This window comes from Populus nigra, chromosome 6 (assembly GCF_951802175.1).
Source record: "Populus nigra chromosome 6, ddPopNigr1.1, whole genome shotgun sequence".
Taxonomy (NCBI): Eukaryota; Viridiplantae; Streptophyta; class Magnoliopsida; order Malpighiales; family Salicaceae; genus Populus; species Populus nigra.
The window spans coordinates 13,631,849-13,650,218 of NC_084857.1; the positions used below are offsets into that span (position 1 = coordinate 13,631,849).

An 18,370-nucleotide genomic window follows, 5' to 3' on the forward strand; every position below is an offset into this window, starting at 1 on the left:
CCTGGGCCCTGGGTCAAAGGAAAATGGATATGGACTGACCAAGAGTGTAGGCCCATCATCTAAAAAGATTTATAAGCCCAGGGATATGAAAGATTTCCATTTATGACGTTGCATTATGCTTTTATCAACTACGACTTTACATAAAATATTGTTTATGTATCCATGAAATTTTGTGTATAAAATTTTATTTATTTACATAAAATTAGAATATATATATATATACACTTGATTGTTTGGAACAATTAGTATGTGCATTAATTTAATTGTATTTATAATTTGAAACAATTAGTATACTTAATATACTTTTTTTTTTATTAACGTGGATGTTTGGGTCAGCTTGGTGCACTCGACTAATCTTACGGGTACTGAAGTTAACAATCATGTAAGTCTCCAGTGACTATTATATTAATAACCATAAAGTTCGAACATAAAATTACAAGGAAGCAAATCCTTTAGTTTCAAATTCTTTTAACTGGCTCCCTATTATATGGTTATATTGCTTAATATAATTGAAACAATCAAATGTGCCCACGCGCACACTCTTTTCCTAAAGTCTAATTGCTTATCCTAAATCAATAAATTTGGAACAGTTAGTATACAATTTTCATTTTTTTTATGTTAACAGAATATGATCTGGTAAGTTTTTTTTAATAAAAAAAAAGTACAACTAGTCCAATTATAAAGCACAGTTCAAGCCTCCCTTTTATATGATTTGAAAGGCCAGATCTTACGGATTATAATGATTTTCTTGATTTTTCTACGTATAAATAATAGTATCATTGCCATTACTCGACTGATGTACTGTTTTTCAACGGTCATACACTTGTAATAGTCATCTTCACTTCGTTGTTGACTTATGGAGTGCGTAAATGCTGACAGCTTAACTCATCTATGTGCATACCAGACGCCACCTTCCTCGTCGTCATAATCTATAAAAACATTTGCATTGAGAGGTCTTTGTGTCAGAACGTTTATGGCGAAAGAGAGAACCTGCTTCCAGCTTTCATTTCTGATTTTCCTTTCCTTGTTTTCGAAGTTTGTTTCCCTCGAAGCTACTAAACTGAGTCCCAATTCCAGCATTTCCGACGCTGCCGGATGCGTTGAGCTTGAGAGGAAAGCACTTCTTAGGTTCAAACAAGGTCTTAAAGACAGGACATGTCAATGAGCTTCATCTTGGGTTGGCAAAGATTGCTGTGATGGTCCGGGCTAGGCTGCAGCGAGCAGACAGGACATGTCATTAAGCTTCATCTTCAAAATCCATACAATTCTACCTTTATTGATCCTGGTGATTCAACAGAGTTAGCGGGTTTTAAGTTTTCATGCTTAAGCGGTAAGATAAGCCTTTCTTTGCTTGAGCTCAAGTACTTAAATCACCTGGATTTAAGTTGGAACGATTTCCAAGGAAAAACAATCCCAGAATACATTGGTTCACTCAGTGAGTTGAGTTATCTTGATCTCTCTGGTGCATCGTTTTCTGGACTAGTTCCCCCTCATCTTGGAAATCTGTCAAACCTCCGTTATCTAAATCTGTATTCTGATTCCTACCAATCATCTGTTATTGATAATACTGATTCCTACCAAGCACTCGGAAACGCCTTTCCATTCCGACCTTGAAAAATGCAGCAATTTCAGGCAAGATTCCTAATTGGCTTGGGAAATTATCTCCTCAACGTTTTTTGCTGGATCTCTCTGGTAATCAATTTGGTGGAAATCCCCAGTTCATTAGAATTTAGATCAAGTTCTTGGGTTGATTTGAGTTCCAATTTCTTGGAGGGTTCTCCCTCCCAATTTGGTATAATGTGAGTGTACTAAATTTAAAGAGTAATTTGTTGTCAGGTCCCATCTCTCTGAATTTCTGTCAAGAAATGTCATCGTTAACGGGCCTAAACCTTTCTGGTAACTCACTTAATGGAAACATTCCCCCATTCATAACCAGCCTAAAGAATTTGGGAACACTTGTTCTTTCAAATAATCTTTTGTCTGGAAATATCAATATTCCTTGGGAGGAAATGAGTTTGAGTCACCTTGACCTGTCCAGAAACAATCTGTTTGGGGACATTCCTGATTCAATTTGTTTTTCACCCTACCTTCAAGTTTTGAAATTGCTCGGCAACAACTTCTCTGGAGAACTCTCCCCGTCCTTACAAAACTGCACAGGTTTGATCCTTTTAGATGTTGGGGAAAACAGGTTGTCTGGAAGTATAACAGAGTGGGTTGGGGATAATCTATCTATAATGTCAGCGTTAGGACTAAGAGGCAGCATGTTCAGTGGAAACATTCCTGGGCAACTATGTCGCCTCCCTCATCTCCATATCTTAGATCTAGCTCATAATCATTTATCCAGTTTCATTCCAACGTGTCTTGGCAATTTAAGTGGCTTGCAAGCTCCATCTTTTTATGAGCAGGATCCTCCAGACTTCACTGTTTCCTATCGTCAGAGTACGGATTTGATCGTGAAGGGAAGACAACTTGAGTACAACCTCACACTTGGCATTGTAAATGTCTTAGACCTGTCAAGCAATAATTTGAAGGGAGAAATCCCAGAAGAGATAATTAATCTCACATACCTGGGTACCTTGAATTTGTCTTGGAATCAATTGACCGGAAAGATTCCTGACAAGATTGGAAGCCTACAACGGTTAGAAACTCTTGATCTCTCAAATAACCATCTTTCAGGTCCGATTCCTCCAAGCATGTCTACCATGACCTTCTTGAATCACTTGAATTTGTCATACACTAACTTATCAGGACCAATTCCACCAACCAACCAATTCCAAACCTTCGATGATCCATCTATATACGAAGGTAACTCTCAGCTTCGCGGGTCTCCATTACCAACCAATTGTTCAGTACCAGAATTCAAGGATGATGAGGTCGAGGATGGAGATGATGGTAAAATGCTGTGGTTTTACTTAGGCATGGCAGCAGGATTTTCCCTAGGGTTTTGGGTTGTTTGTGGGACATTGATAATGAAGTCATGGAAACGTGTCTATTTCCAGTTCGTAGGCGAAACGAAAGACAAAATCTTTGTGGCCATTGCTGTGCATGTAGCTCGTTTAAGAAGATAGAGCACGAGATGATGAGCTCCTGCTAATAAGTACAAAGGTAACATATGCCATTTTTATTTTGCTTTTCTTTTCTAAAATTTTCACTTTGCATTTTATGTTCTAACATTCACGGTTATTGTGGCAACGCAGTCAATGCAGTTCATTGGCTAAACATGAGGAACCATGGAGGAAACAAAATCCAAGAGTCTCTAATGGAATATCTCTTCATGTCTACTCCGATTTTCCATAAGACCTGGAGAGGAGATTTGTTCACATTTTGTTTTCACTAGTTGCGCCATGTCTAGCTCATCTCTCGGTGTCATCTGATAAACAAAAATCTTACATTTGTCATTCTTTTTCTGTTCAAATAGCTGCAGACGAAACTATATTATTGAACATTAGCTATTTTCTTAGTCTATGGATCAAGGTCATATAACAATACAAGCACAGGCAAACGAAAGGAATCATTTTCGTTTTTCTTGATTTTGGAAAAGCTCAACAAGCTCTTGCACAATATATTAATATATAGAACCCAGTTCGCAAATTGCTTTCTTCAGAATAAAGACAAGTATAGTTGAGAAAGTATTCTAGTTTCCATTCCTTGCAGTGTGCCCATACAGTTCTGCTTTCAAGAACAGAAAAAAGTTGACTGGGGAAAAGCTTATTACTGTCCACCACCATAGGCATGGCTCAGCCTCCTCTTCCTCTCAGTGAAGCTCAGGCTCCGCACAACATTTGGAAGGCAGCAGTGTGCAGAATGAGTTGGTTTCTCTTTCCCAGATTTGGAATCTCTGTGTGGAGTTGTTTCACTGCTGCGGACAGAGCTTTCTGCAGACTGATATGGACTTCTACTTGTACATTTCGGAGAGAGGTAAGCAGCTATAGGATTGCCATTGACTTTGTCTTGGAAACTTTGGTTGTTATTAGCCAGATCGCTAATGATGTTCTCTCGAAAGAGCTCGATTAGTTGCTTCTTCATATCAGCTGGAGAAGGTTCAGCTATTGACCTGGCTGAAGTGATAATACAGAGAGATTCTTCACGTGGAGGGGTTTCTATATAGCTGCCTTGGTGAATAGGAGTAGTGCCACGTGATGGAGTAAAATCTGAATAAATGAGTTAACCTAATTGAAAACCAAAGATGTACGCATAGAAATCTCAACAATGATTTATGTTAAAAGTAGGAGTTTCTTGGAAGAAATTAAGCCACCGAAAGAAATTTAAGGAAAACTCACCACCATCAACACTGAGGTAATCTTCACAATCAGACTCTATCCAGGGATGAGAATCAAAAAACATATCCTCTTGGTTACCTGAACAAGTAAGAGGCATACTTAAGACAAATGCTCAACGGGTTTAGAGAGCAGATTAAGAGGAACAGCGACATAAATTCAGACGCAGTCTGAAACTCGATACGAAAACTGCAGGAGTTAGCACATCACTTGAGGACCTTAAGTAAAATGATCTTCAATGATGCTAGATTACATCTTGATGAGTAAACATGCACAATTTTCAATTTTATATGCTAGTCGAATATGGATGATCAGTGTTTCATGTTCAAGACAAAAATAGGGCGTAGATTAATGGAAGATCCTCAGGATGTTCATATTAACCAGAGGTTTGTTAAGGACAACGTCCTTAAGATGCCATGGCCTTAAACGACTATCTACAAGCATGAAGTTCCAGAATCATATGGAGTTTTATCCGATTAAGTTATCATATATTTCATGCTTCTTAAGATTAATTCATAAACCAAAACTGCAGTTTGTTGAATGCTTTGCAGACATCATGGAGATTTCAAAAAGACTGCCTGGCGTCTACTCAGATTGTTAAATGGAATACTCACATAGAACTTAACCTAATAGCTAGGATAGACAAGACAACTGAAGTATTATTGGAAGACCTACTTAGAATTAAGCAAGAGCAAACTCCAGAACCCAACCATTATCATGAGGACAATTCATATATATTTCTTATATAGGAAGAACTTGTTATTTGCAGCTGAAACGTCCCTTTTCATTTTCATCATCAGATAGATGATCAGAGGTAGATCAACGAATTTCATGGCAGATAAGAATTTCATCCAATAACCAAGATGCAGCCAGCTACATTCATCGAAATTTAGGTTGCAGCCTAACGAGGGACATCGTTTGCATTCCATTTCAACATTTACAGGATTAACATCTATTCAACATTTGACATCCACAAACCTTTCAACTGGAAAGCAAATTAGAAAAAAGGATAAATAAAGGACAGGAGGTAATAATGGCCCACAAAAGATGGACATTTTACATGATAAAATAAAGTTAGAATCGTACCCATGTCATGAAAACTGGCTTGACAAGGCGTTGGAGACAAGGACTGGGGCTTGGAATTGAGTTTTTCAGTCATGGAGTGATCACCGTATACTTTGCTGCTGCCCTTCACTGGTGATTCAATATGGATACAGTTTCCTCGAGAATCAATGGGGCAACTGAATTTCATAGCAGGGCCGGTTTTCTTACGAACTGAAGCACAATTGCCCATGTCTGCAACTATAATCTATCAATCCGTTACTGAACAAGCATTACTTCGACTTAATGTTGTTTGGGGGAAAGGTTGGTCTCTCTCCAACTAAAATCTGGGAAAGAAGTTGATTGGTCTTGAAAGCGAAGTAATGGCATTTGCAGAGGGACCCCCTCCCCTTTCTTGAAGTTTCCTGTTCTTGTTTTCCTTTGTACCACTACTACTAATTGTTAGTGGCAGCTGCAAGACAAGGGGAGAAAAGCTGCTTTTTGGGTGGTTCCCATGATTTTTACTTTGAAATGAATAGACCCTTTTGCTACTACTGATCTTTTTTGGTGTTCTATCATTGGATGTTTATTGACTTCAAAATCAAGTGGATTTGAAAATGAAAATAATTAGCTAGCTGAACTTTAAATAAATGAACAAGGCATTCAGAAATCCCAAGATCACCCCCACAATTTCCCTGTTACAAGGCTCCATCCAAAGAATCATTTTCTTTAGCTTTTATTTTATTGATTAATATAGATATTCAGGTAAACTTATATATATTTTAATTAATTTTATATATTAACAATTACAAGGCTTAAATATGAAATAAAATAGAAAATAACCTCAGTTTTAAAATCTTACCATTGAATCTCCTATTATATACAGTTGGTGTGAGCTTTTATTGCCTTGCTGGGTATAGTTCTAAATACATACCTAATAATGTCTGTAGCGGTGATGGCAGATCTTAACTGTTCAAGAGTTGAGCACTGATGCGATGCAACCGTATCTTTCATGACAAAGGAAGGATGAATTAATAATATATGGGTGCTTCATTATTGAGGTAGATTTATCTTACCTTCACCTGGTCTGCAAATTTAATCCTGGGTGATGTCACAGAAGGACAGGAAATTTAAAAACACGCAAGAAAGTAATTATGTCATTTCTTTCTGGTGGAAAAGATAACTTCAACTTATGAGATGAAATTGACGTTTGCTATCCCTCTTCTGTTATCAGCCAATTTTGGTCCCAATATCGTCCACTTCTCTTTCCTTTTCTTCTTTTGGGTCGCTTTGGAAAGGAGGGTTGGTGCATGGAGATTGGAGCATGTGGCATGTAAACATATTTTGAGTGAACTGCTAGATCAACAATTTGTTCCAATTAGTGGAAGTTTTCAGACAGGATACAACATTTGCATGCTAACAGAGATCTTATGCAGTTCCATCATGTGGAGTTAGTGTTATGCCAGTCGGAAAATTCCAAATCTAAGTTAGTCAAACTCCTATATTCACTCGCAGCTAATTTCATATTTAGTTTCTCTTTAGAAACATCATGAACCCTGTTGGGCCACTCTAGCAAAGCTCCATTTGGATTGAGTTTACAGATCCAACAACATGAACAAAAAAGTAATGATAACTGCATGTATAGTCAACTAGGAATTATGATCCTTAAACTTACAAGTAATGCTCCAAACTAAGCTATCAAAAGATTCAAAACAATGAATTTGTTGTTTTACTGATTTGCCGACAACTGGGTTCCTATGCATAAATTTCGAAATGAAAAGTTTGTTTGGATCTGGATTCTTGTGTCACCAAACTCTCTGTTTCAGTGTTGTCTTCTATAGATATCTGTGCTTTCAAGGCGCAGCCTAAGAAAACGAAGTACCATCACAGTAAAAAATTCTGAAAAGAGAAGAAGCTTTTCTAAGTTCAATAATTCCTACCATTCAATAACGGATACCAACGCACTTCTACACCTTCGTTACCATGATAGGAGAGCTTGTCACTTGTGGAAAGAGGCTTCTAATGTGTAGAAAAGCAACTTCCCTGATTTTCAATAAGGTTCTGTATGAACCTAAATAACCCAAAATTTCATTTAGAATATGGTAATTGGGACGATCATTTAAATTATAGAATACATAGCACTTCGCAAATTGTCACCTAAAACCAGCCACTTAGTCGCCCTATATTTCTTAGATTCAAAAATCACTCTCTTGGCTTTTTTGGGGAGAAAAAGGGAGCATTACTCAGCAGAAACTTCCATCACAGACAAACTAAAGAAATAATTTGGGAGTTGTTGCTATGGCGTACTGCTGTGCACAGTGAAGCAACATGCAGGTCCTAGGATGTCATCAGCACCTTGTGCAAGTAAAATCTACTAATCAAGAAATTTAGAGTGGAGACCTTACCAAAATACCAGAACCATAGAGCATTTACAAACAACTATCAATGCTGAAAATGTAATTGAAGAGTCTATTCAGATGAACCATATAAAATGCCAAATACAATAATTCATATTCATCATTTTCAACAACAGAACAAATTATTCTTACTCTTTAGTCTCTACTTCCAGTCTCCGAGGATCATCTTGTCCTCTACTGATATCTCTCTCCCTCTCCCCCAACCACACTATCCCAACTTTCTCCTCAAAACAATCCCATAAAAGCCACCACTCTGCAGAAATCACTAGTGCTTCTGAAAGTATGGATTGCAAAAAAATAGTAGAAAATGGGTTGAAGATGAGGAGTGTCCACCATGAAGACTACAATAACAGAAGGGTATTCTTGAGGAGCTATCCTCTTCATTGTGGAGCAGCAGACGAGATAATCACTGAAGAGATGGTCAGCGCCACTAACAAGAACACTGAGAATAAACCCATGACGAGGATAAACTGGAGTGAAGGAAAGGTTCTGTTGCTGCGGAAAGCATAAGCTCCAGATCAGCTTTGAGGCCATGGGCCCTAATTCAGCGGAAATTCCAACCTTTTCTGCCTCCTCTTGGCAATTAGCCAATTGAGCACTTGTCAGAGAGGCACCCAATAGTGGAAGTCCGGTGCTTAGTTTTGCAAAACCTTGATTTTTGATCCATACCATCATCTTGCTAGATTAAAACGCTGTAAAACATTCCACGAGCTAAATTTCAGACACTTAGGCACAAGTTGGTGCAACAGAAACCACGATTTTTAATATCCTAAAGCAGACGCTAATCCTTGGGGCAAATTATCACACTTCTCTTTGCTAATCTAGTCCTCATTCAATGAAGAAAATGGCAGCACCAAACCTAGTATAGGAAACACAAAATCCACTGGTTTACAGCAAATGAAATCAAGCCTAAACTATAAAAAAAGAGAATTAACTTTTAAACCACAAACACATTCTCATTGTCATATTAAAGCCCTAATATGCATGGCAATGCACAAACCAGACGGAAAGCTACTAAAGAAAGCATTCATTCAAGCTCATAGAGAAACATGCATCCAAATTGCATAAGCAAATCAATGGTACGAACAAAAAAAAAAACAGAGAGAGTGAATGAGATAATAAAACAGAAAGACCTTTTGCCCCCATCTGCAAGATGCTATCTCATAAGATAAAAAAACCCCTGATTAACAATTAAATTTAAAAAAAAAATTGCTAATGCATTATATTGATGCAATATGTGTGCGTGTGTGTGTGTGTGTGTGTGGGTCTTCGTCAATCATCATAGGCATACTCTGTTGATCACTCATAACCTTATTAAGCATAACCCCAGCTTCTTTTATTAGAGCCAAAAGAACGCACCAAATACAGCTGAGCGAGCGGAGGCGCCGAGTCTTTCCGCATGGAGAGAAAGCCTCCCGTGGCCGCGGCGGCGATGACGGAATTCAAAGGATCCTCTCTCTGGCGGAGGTATACCATCGAATAGTCAAAAGCGGAGATGAAGCCTCCCTCTCCGGAAGCCTCTGGCGTCCCCGTCGATCAAAATTGCCCGCCTGCCGATTTAGGGTTTTTATTATTAATTAATAAATTGATAGGTTTTTCTTTCTTTGGGCCTCTTTTTTCATGTCCCTTGGATTATTCTGGGCCTAGCCCCACGTTTTAGGCTTTGGTTTTGGACTTTTATGTCAAACAACCGGTCCATTAGATCTGCTTAAATTAAAATAGTGAAATTTATTTTTCGACGGCGCTACCTCTACCACCGTTACTATTACTAATAATAATTTAATAATAATAATAATAATAAAACCCTGAAAAATATAGTTTATTTGATCAAGTTTTAAGTTTGTTAGCAGTTCGAGTCTCACAAATCTCATAGCTACTATAGACTTACATAATTGTTAATTTTAGGACTCGTAGAATTAGTCGAGGTTCGTACAAGCTGGCCCAGATACTCATATTAATCAAATAATAATAATAATAATTAAATGATAGGCTGGATTATTAATATTTATTATATTATGACTTCCGAATACTTGTATTTCCTAATTTTTTAAATATCTTTCGTCAAAATCAATATGGAGCAAATCCTTGGAAATAAACTAGTTTAAAGGTGGATTGAAAAAGAAGTTATTGATATATGATTAAAGTAAACACTAAGCATGTAAAATTACAATGGAAGGGTGTGAGCTGCTCTTAATAAAGTCTAGGTTCATATTAAAACTATATATAATTAAGCAATAGTAGTTGTTTTCTCTAATTTTCACTGATGGAGTTGTCAAGACCTTTTTAAATAGCTAGATTCAACTCTCATATTTGTTACCTTTTTATAATTATAATGTAAAAATAATAATGTATGTATGCCTTATGAAATACTTTTTTTTTATTATAAGGAAAAAATAAACAGAATCTTCACCCCCAATTGAATACTCCTACTAGTTACTTTTGTATTTTTTTTCTTTCAATAAAGTTTTTGGATATATAAGCTTGTGTGTTTTTTGGCATAAAAATTAAATATAAATTGAAAAACTTATGTAATCATTAAATGAATTAAGAAACATGTATAAAACAAAATAACAAAATTTTTATTTTCCATGCAACAAACTTTTAGCTCAGGAAAGCTGTTTAGTGGGAGTATGATTGTGATTGTTTTTTAAAATATTTTGCTTAAAAATACATCAAAATCATTTTTTTTATTTTTTTAAAATTATTTTTGATATCAATGAATTAAAATAATTTAAAACACTAAAAAAATATTAATTTAAAGTAAAGAAAAAAAATAAAATGAAATTCAAATTTTTTCAAAAACACTTTTGAAATGCAAAAACAAACCGGACTGAGCACACAACTGGGCATGTTTAGAAGTATAATTGCGATTACTTTTCAAAGTGTTTTTCTTACCAAAATGCATCAAAATAATATTTTTTTTTATTTTTAAAAAATTATTTTTAAAATCAACGCATCAAAACGATTCAAAACATACAAAAAAAATTTTTAACTTTTTGCATAAAAAAAATTGAGTTTTTTAAAAACACAAGCTAACCCATATTTCCAAACAATCTCAAAATCCATGACCAGAACAAAGAGATGCTATGATAGCAATAAGATGCCACAAGCATTTCTCGAAACTAAGTAATCAAAATAATACAAGTCCTTTTCATGTTTCATTGCTAAACCTCGACCAAATCAACATCGTTTCATCAACAATTTCACCTCTTCTGTCCTTTCGGTACTCTGTCTTTGCTTTTGACGTGCCTTCACGGGGATATCAGTATTCCTGTGCAGTAACTTGAAAATGAAAGTTCATATGGATGTAGATCCCCCTAACGGCAAACTATCTATTCTGTCTTCTACAGGCATCATAGCTTTCAGGAAACAATAAATAAAGGATGAAACGATATAAAGAATAGTACTGAATATGGCAGATATGATTGTCTATATGTTTTGCAGTAGTTTTGATAGCAATATACACCAACAGAGACAATCTACACTTTCCTAACCATGATAGGGTTAGGTTGTCTTGTGGCCGTGTGCGTGCTAATTAAGTGTTGAGTAATCTAAATGAGTTTACGGATGAACTTTATGCGATGCAGCAAAAAATTTCACCGCAAATATTTAAATTGTGAAAATACTTAATACTTTCCAAATTGTCACCTCAAACCTTCTACTCTGTTCAATTTCCACGCCATATTTCTTGGATTAAAACAAGATAAAATCCATTGCAGACAAAAAAAAAATATAAAGAAAATGAGGAGCATATTCAACTGATATGATCCATGGCAGAAAAAATAAAGAAATAATTTAAGAGTTGTTGCTATAGCATACTGCTGTGCATGGTGACAAGCTCGGTTAAGCAGCATGCAGGCAGTCCAAGAATGTCATCAACACCTTGCGCGAGGAAAACCTTTCAATCAAGAAATTCTGCGAGGACACCCAAACAAAATATCATAACCAAAGAGCAATATTAATGATAAAATATATTTGAAGAGAGACTATTCATCTGGACTATATTAAAAGCCAAATACAACACCCCAAAATCATTTTCACTGTGAATTAATTAATCGTACTCCTATGTCTCTACTCCCAGAATCATCCTGCCCTCTGTTGACAATTCTCCCCCTCTCCCCCAGCCACCCTACTCATTATTTCTCAACGCAATCCTATAAAAGCCAGCTTTGCAATCAGTAACATCATAAGCATGGATTGCAAGGATATGGAGGAAAATGGGACGGAGATGAGGACAAGGAGCTTCCGTGATGAAGATTATAGCAACAGAAGGGCATTTTTGAGAAGCTATCCTCTTTATCATGGAGCAGAAGATGAGACAACCAACGAAGAGATGATCGGTGCCACAAACAAGGAAACTGAGAAGAAACCCATAAAGAGGATGATCATATCAGTAATTCATTGGGGTGAAGGGAAGGTTCTAGTACTGAGGAAATTCAAGCATAAGATCCAGGTTTATATCATAGCTTGTATGCCTGTCAGCTTTAAGCCCCCTACGGCCCTAATTTCAGTTTAAATCCAGTATTCTCAGCCTTGTCTTCTTCAAAACTATACTGTTTGCATAAAATATATATATTATGCATGTAATGCAAACATCAATACAGAATCTCTAATTTCTCAACACGTGCAGAAAACAGGGTTCCTCTATTCATTAGCAGCAGCCTCTCTCGATCATTGATGTATAGATGAAAGAAGTCTGGGAAAAAAAGGGAAAGAAAGAAAGAAAAAATCCACACATAAACATCGTTCAGTGAGTGAGAGCAAGTCTCATACTACTTTTGGGTAACATACACAAGTTATCACATACCTAACAGCACTAGAAGTTAAAATTTTCAGGTGAAATCACTTTCTAAAATCCCCTCCCACTGCTCAAGGCATGACATAATTTCAACAAAATAAAAGAAAGAGCCCAAGGTGATATGGCATACATCGATGCTTTTCTATAACTAATTTTAGCAGAAAGTGCTTCAGAATCTGGCGATCAATCAGTTATGAAAGAGAATGTACCATCAATAGACATTTACCAAAAAAAAGCCATGAAAACAAGTTTATAAAATGATGCCAAACAGTTTTTATCATTCAATTTTATCACATAAACAATTTCATCACATGGGTGACATTTTACCCACAAGAAAGAAAGATGGAGCTTACTTCCACATACAGAGGCAACAAATTTCTATCTCAGAAAAAGATTATCGACACGCCCATCGTGAAGCATCCTACAGCAACCCAGGGGCTCAAACGTTCACCTATTTCAGCATCACCGAAGAAAGCACCAGAATGTCAGATAGTTGATCACATCCTGAATTGCCAAAGACCTATAACGATTTATTTGCCGTTCTAATTTTCTTCTTCATGGTTTGCATGATCATTAGTTTCACAGCAACACCAACTAAATAAGGATTTTTGTAATATTGCTCCACAGTTTTAACAATTAAATGTACAACTTCAAAGTAACTAACTTAAAAGTTAAAACATTTACACTTGATTTTTAATCCTAATCCAAATCCAAATGCTGTGAACTTGAAAAGTTTTAGTAACCGTGCCAGAAACCCACTTTGATTAACACCAACTGCTAAGAGATCCAATTATCAAGATTCCCTTCCATTCTTTTTCACTCCAATACTCCTTCATCCCCCTACCAGAATCATCAAATTACAATTGCTTGTATCTCTATCTCCTTACTATGAGTCCTATCCCTATTCGCACCCAACTTTTACAAGGTGAACCAATACCTCGATACTTTAACCCTCTACATGATTAATTTCCCTCATTTTATTTATTGATAATAAAATTATTATTTTTATCTTGCTTGCACTTTCTTAATTTTTAAAAAGGGAAATGGCCCAGCCTATCCTTATATAATGGGGTAAGTGCCTAATCTGTCATTATATACTAAATGAGCCAATTATGTCCTTATATATTAAGTGAGTTTCCAATCTATCTTTATGATGACTTTTTTTCTAGTAAAATCATCAGGTGTGATCTGTTGCATGATCCAGCCAAGAACAAGCACCAAACCCATTTTTTTCTTCTTTTCTCTTCTTCTTATTTGTTCCCTCTACCCCTTCTTCCTCTCCTGCCCCATAAATAAGAACAGGCTGGGTCATTTCCCCTTATAAAAAATGTTGTTAGGGAACTTTGTTTTTGCATCCAAAGTCCAATATGCAAATGTTCCATATGACACTTCATCTCTGTTAGAATAATATAGAACAACATTAATCTCTTTATATACTTCGTTATATATATAAAAGGCTTCTTGAAAAATTAAATCCATACTGTTAACTAATTGAAAATGGAGAAAAATAATGAGATGTTATGCCCAAAGAAAGCAAAAGAATATTCCACTAATTGATGGTAAGGAATCTTGGTAAGGAAGCCTACCTATTCTAGCTGCCTTCCAAAAGAAACCACGAAATCTGTCAAAAAGTATATTACACTGGTTAGTTTCATAATCATCGATACACATTAGCAACGCACCAACAAAACTCCTGTGAATACAATTATCTCTTTACAATGCTAACTCGCACCATACATAGAAAAAGAATATATCGATTGTATAATCACATGTATTTTGGGTGAAACGAGAACAAATGATGACCTGGAGGATTAGAGATAACTGATTTCACAAAGTTCTAGGATAATACGATCAGTTAAGCATGTAGATAAAGAAGATACTTTTTTTCTAGGGGTGGTAATATTCCAGAGATTTTGGAGGGCCCTCCTTGCTGTTTTATGTGGAGAGGACTGGGCATAAGTTTTCCCAGGCTAAGCAAGGATGGCAATTACTTTAACTTCAAGCAAGACTAATCATTCATTCATGCCCATGACCTATGCTTGATTATGAGGTTCCAAATGCTATGATCATTTGATGATGACAGAAAATTGGAAGTACATAAGATCTGCTCTCTTGGTTGTCGCTTTGTTTACAGTTGCAGTTCTCTAATCTCTTGTAACAGATTCTAAAATAACCAAACCATCTTGTTTCGTGTGAAACAGGGTCGTGTTCAGCATATTATTAGCTATGGTATCTGTGATGGTTGTCGAAGTTGTCATTTATAATTTTCTTTTTCTTTTTCTTTTTTATCATGGTCATTGGTAGACTTTTAAGCTCAAGGAATCGGGTGTTATATATCAAGTGCTCCCATTTTCATACAATGTTATTACATGAATGAACTTGAACAGAACAAATTAATTTACAGTGCTTTAAAAAAGAAGTGTCTTTTCCTACTTCACCTCTTGTTTTGGATTGGATACCAGCCAATTTCACAGCACCAGGAGCAGGGATTAAACAAAATTATTAGCTGAGGCATAGATGCCAGAGCCATCTCCAATGATTCCCAACATGTTAACAACCCCACTTATTTTGTCATGTCCCATTGACTGGTGGAAAGGAAGTAATGGGGATTCTCATGTTCCACTCACTGAAATTTACCCTACCGAAGAGACTCAATTTAAAATGTTCACCACAAGAACAGATAATCAGCAGGTTGGGCACTGCTATTAAACATGTTTCACTGAGGACAACATAGCACGACTTAAGAAATAGCACTGAGCAGGCGTTATGCTTTCAAACTGATGCTATAGATCTAAAGTCTCAGTGAATCCTAGACCCTAGAAGTCCCTTGGGCAGTGCCCTCATAGAACCTGCATCACCAAGGCTCAACATTTATTTTGTGCAGACACTACAAGCTATAGTGATTGGCATTTCAAGAGGTGTAGTTTTAGCTGATTGAAACTTCCTCTTCAAACCTTATCGTTTTTGCTGGATGCTAACATGCCTGAAATAATTACTGTGGACTTAGAAGACCATTATGAAAATGTAAAACCTAATAGCAGAGCAAGAGTATATAACAGCATAACAGTTTCAAGATGGGGATGGTTAAATTGTAAATCCAGTAACATTATTGAGTTTGGAAGATCCAATGGACTTTCAGTTCATCTTTGTTAAGCTATCATTGGTTTGGGTTATGCTCCAACTACACAAAAGACTGGTGCCACTACATTTCTGCAAATCTTATCACATGCTAAATGAGAAGATTTAGCAGATAAGAGTGTCCAAAGCTAGGAGAAGTTCAGTTATATGTGCATCTATTTTATACAGCATAAAAAATGACTGATGGAAACCTAGTACTATTTGATGGTGAAAATTGATAGAATTCAGGAGGTTAGTGCCACCCACTTGAAACTAGTTATCAAAAAGAGAAATTTTCATTAAAAAACCAAAACAAAAGTATATGCATAATCTTAGATTTCTAAAAAATGTTGAAAAGAAAGAGGGAAAAAACAGCCGACAAAACCAAACTTTACATAATATAAGTTTTCTAAACTACATACATAGCTAGACAACGTTGCAATGCAATGCAACTAATTTTTAGAGTTAACGAGCAATCAGCAAAACACTCTTCAATCATCCCCTACACATTTAATAAACCCACAAAATAAAATAAAAAAAGTGAAAAAAATGGGCATACCCATTTCTCTGTTCAAGGATTGCTGGAAAGTGCATCTTCACAAATGTGCATGTACAAATCCCCAACAGCACCACTGTCAGAAACGAATGGAAATTGAACAGTGCAGACTGAAAAAAGAAAGAAAACCCACGTCAGGAAAACAGAAATAACAGGTTAACAATAACAAAATTTGATTTAATTTACCATGTCTGGCTTCTTATTTTTGAACTGACGCTGATGGCTTTTCTTCCTTCAAATCTAAAAGTTACAGTGCAGCTGCCTAGCAAACTAAATCAATGAACGAAGAGCATCAATGTTTGGGCAGATTAGATTAGGGCTTTGCGACAGAGATATTTCAGTTAGGATTACCTTGCAGCAAATTTTCCAGATTATGGATCTTCAGAAAAGTCGTTAATAAGAAACCGCGAGGAACCGCTTTTCTTGCTTCAATTCAAAGCCAAAAGGTGTTGGAACGGGCTATCAGCAGCAGAAATATCAGTTCAGTAAGTGAATGGAGTTTTTATGTTTTCAAAAAATGGTAAAGCAACATATTTTAAAAAATAATTCGTGTCTAGCATGCATTCCCATATTATGTACTTTCGTACTGAATCAATATAATTTAAAAAAATATATATATATAAAAATATTATATACTTAATTTTTTTTTGTCAATCCCAGATAGATAATATGTGTCTAATAATCATGTCAAACTCAAGCATTTTGAGTTTGAAACCAATATCAGATTCAAGTGCTTTGGGTTTAATAATCATATCAGATTCAAGCTCCTTAGATCAAACAATCATGCAAGATTTAAAAACTTTAGATTCGGTTTATCTGTCAGACTCAAGTAAACATGTGTCTGATATAACTTTTTAAATTTAAAAATAATAAAATGATAGCAAAATACCCCTATAATTATAGAAAATTACACAAAAAACAGTGTGAAAGAACAAAAATACTATCATATGCAAAGTTTATTCATTTTCTTTTCTAAGGCTAAATATGTATCTTAATTATTTAACAATTTGTAAAAGGTCAAAAAACCCTTGGATAACATATTTTAATTTTGTTAATCTTTGAGGTAGAATAGTACTTTTATTATTCAAATAATCGTGAAAAGATTATTATACCCCTGCTCAAATGTTTAATGACTAATGAGCCAATGAAAAATACTGAAATACCTCCACGACTAGGGCTTCAATTTTTTCAACTAAATGACAAAATAATAATTTAATTTTATATGAAAAAATAACATTAACCCCATCCCAAGCCTTTAGAGCTTGGAAAATCCATTATGAAAGTATATTATGGATTGCGTCTTGATCCACAATACACTTACATAGGGTTGTCAAACCAAGCCACTTAGATAACAAATTCTCAATATCGTCATTATTTTAACCCAAGCTAGAGTTAAAATACTCCATGCCCATAATTCTTCTTCATAGTATGTTGAATCGTTACAACACTCGTATTTAACTCCCTTTTAACAATTGTCAACATCATCTCGACAATTCTCAATGTTGTCGTTGTTTTAACCATTACCTAACTCTAGTGCAAATGTAAAACAATGAATTGTCAAAAGCTTATATCGCAAAAAAAATAAAATCAGGGAGTGAAATGAAAAGACGGTAACACATGAAGTTGACCTATATAACCTGAAAAATCGATGAACTGGGTAATGGATAAAACCATAGTGAGTTAATCTGATTGGAGAATCTACATCTTTCCTTTTTCTTCATTTATTCCCTTTCAGGCTAGGTCTTGACTAGGTCTAAACTAACCTCAAGTTTTATTAAAGAATGAAGATAAAGTTTTAAAAATAAATAAATGTTTAAGAATAAAACTGAAAAAATATTAGCTTAAAAAAATAAGCTAACTCGGGTGAACCTCCTAGGTCGAGGTCATTCATCTCAACTTGTAACCCATGAAATCCTACACTCAAATTTAAGAAAGAACTCAATTCCCAACTTATTTTAATGTTAGAGGATAAAATTATAAAAAAAAATCTAAATTGATATAAAATTGCTAAAGCAATAAGAATTGCAAAAAAAAAAAGAAGAAGAAGAATGAGAATCAAATTACATAAGAAAAAAGCGGAGGGGGATAAAAAAATTCTAAAAATCATTAAAACAAAACAAATAACATTTAAAAGAATGTGAACCAAATATAACAAATAAAAAAA

The 18,370-nt window shown here is 35.4% G+C and overlaps 2 protein-coding genes and 1 pseudogene across 4 annotated transcripts; 1 reads left to right on the forward strand and 2 right to left on the reverse strand.

The window, feature by feature from the left end:
- Window positions 1-970: 970 nt before the first annotated feature.
- Window positions 971-3,528, forward strand: LOC133695949 (receptor-like protein EIX2; annotated as a pseudogene).
- On the reverse strand, window positions 3,504-6,015 carry LOC133695948 (uncharacterized protein At3g27210-like). Its single transcript, XM_062117933.1, has 3 exons — window positions 5,364-6,015; window positions 4,281-4,358; window positions 3,504-4,151 (listed from the first exon to the last, which is right to left on the reverse strand). Exons 1-3 carry the CDS (start codon window positions 5,569-5,571, stop codon window positions 3,712-3,714), a joined length of 726 nt encoding a protein of 241 aa, XP_061973917.1. The 5' UTR covers window positions 5,572-6,015; the 3' UTR covers window positions 3,504-3,711.
- Window positions 6,016-11,343: 5,328 nt separating this feature from the next.
- On the reverse strand, window positions 11,344-16,748 carry LOC133696361 (uncharacterized). 3 transcript variants are annotated; one of them, XM_062118535.1, is made up of 6 exons: window positions 16,558-16,748; window positions 16,393-16,476; window positions 16,210-16,316; window positions 14,120-14,154; window positions 12,897-12,984; window positions 11,344-11,650 (listed from the first exon to the last, which is right to left on the reverse strand). In XM_062118535.1, exons 2-5 carry the CDS (start codon window positions 16,393-16,395, stop codon window positions 12,917-12,919), a joined length of 213 nt encoding a protein of 70 aa, XP_061974519.1. In that variant the 5' UTR covers window positions 16,396-16,476; window positions 16,558-16,748; the 3' UTR covers window positions 11,344-11,650; window positions 12,897-12,916. The 3 variants fall into 3 exon arrangements, with proteins under 3 accessions (XP_061974519.1, XP_061974517.1, XP_061974518.1); XM_062118533.1 differs by having other exon boundaries at window positions 12,887-12,984; window positions 16,558-16,747; XM_062118534.1 differs by lacking the exon at window positions 11,344-11,650 and adding an exon at window positions 11,660-12,093 and having other exon boundaries at window positions 12,887-12,984.
- Between the last annotated feature and the right edge of the window lie 1,622 nt (window positions 16,749-18,370).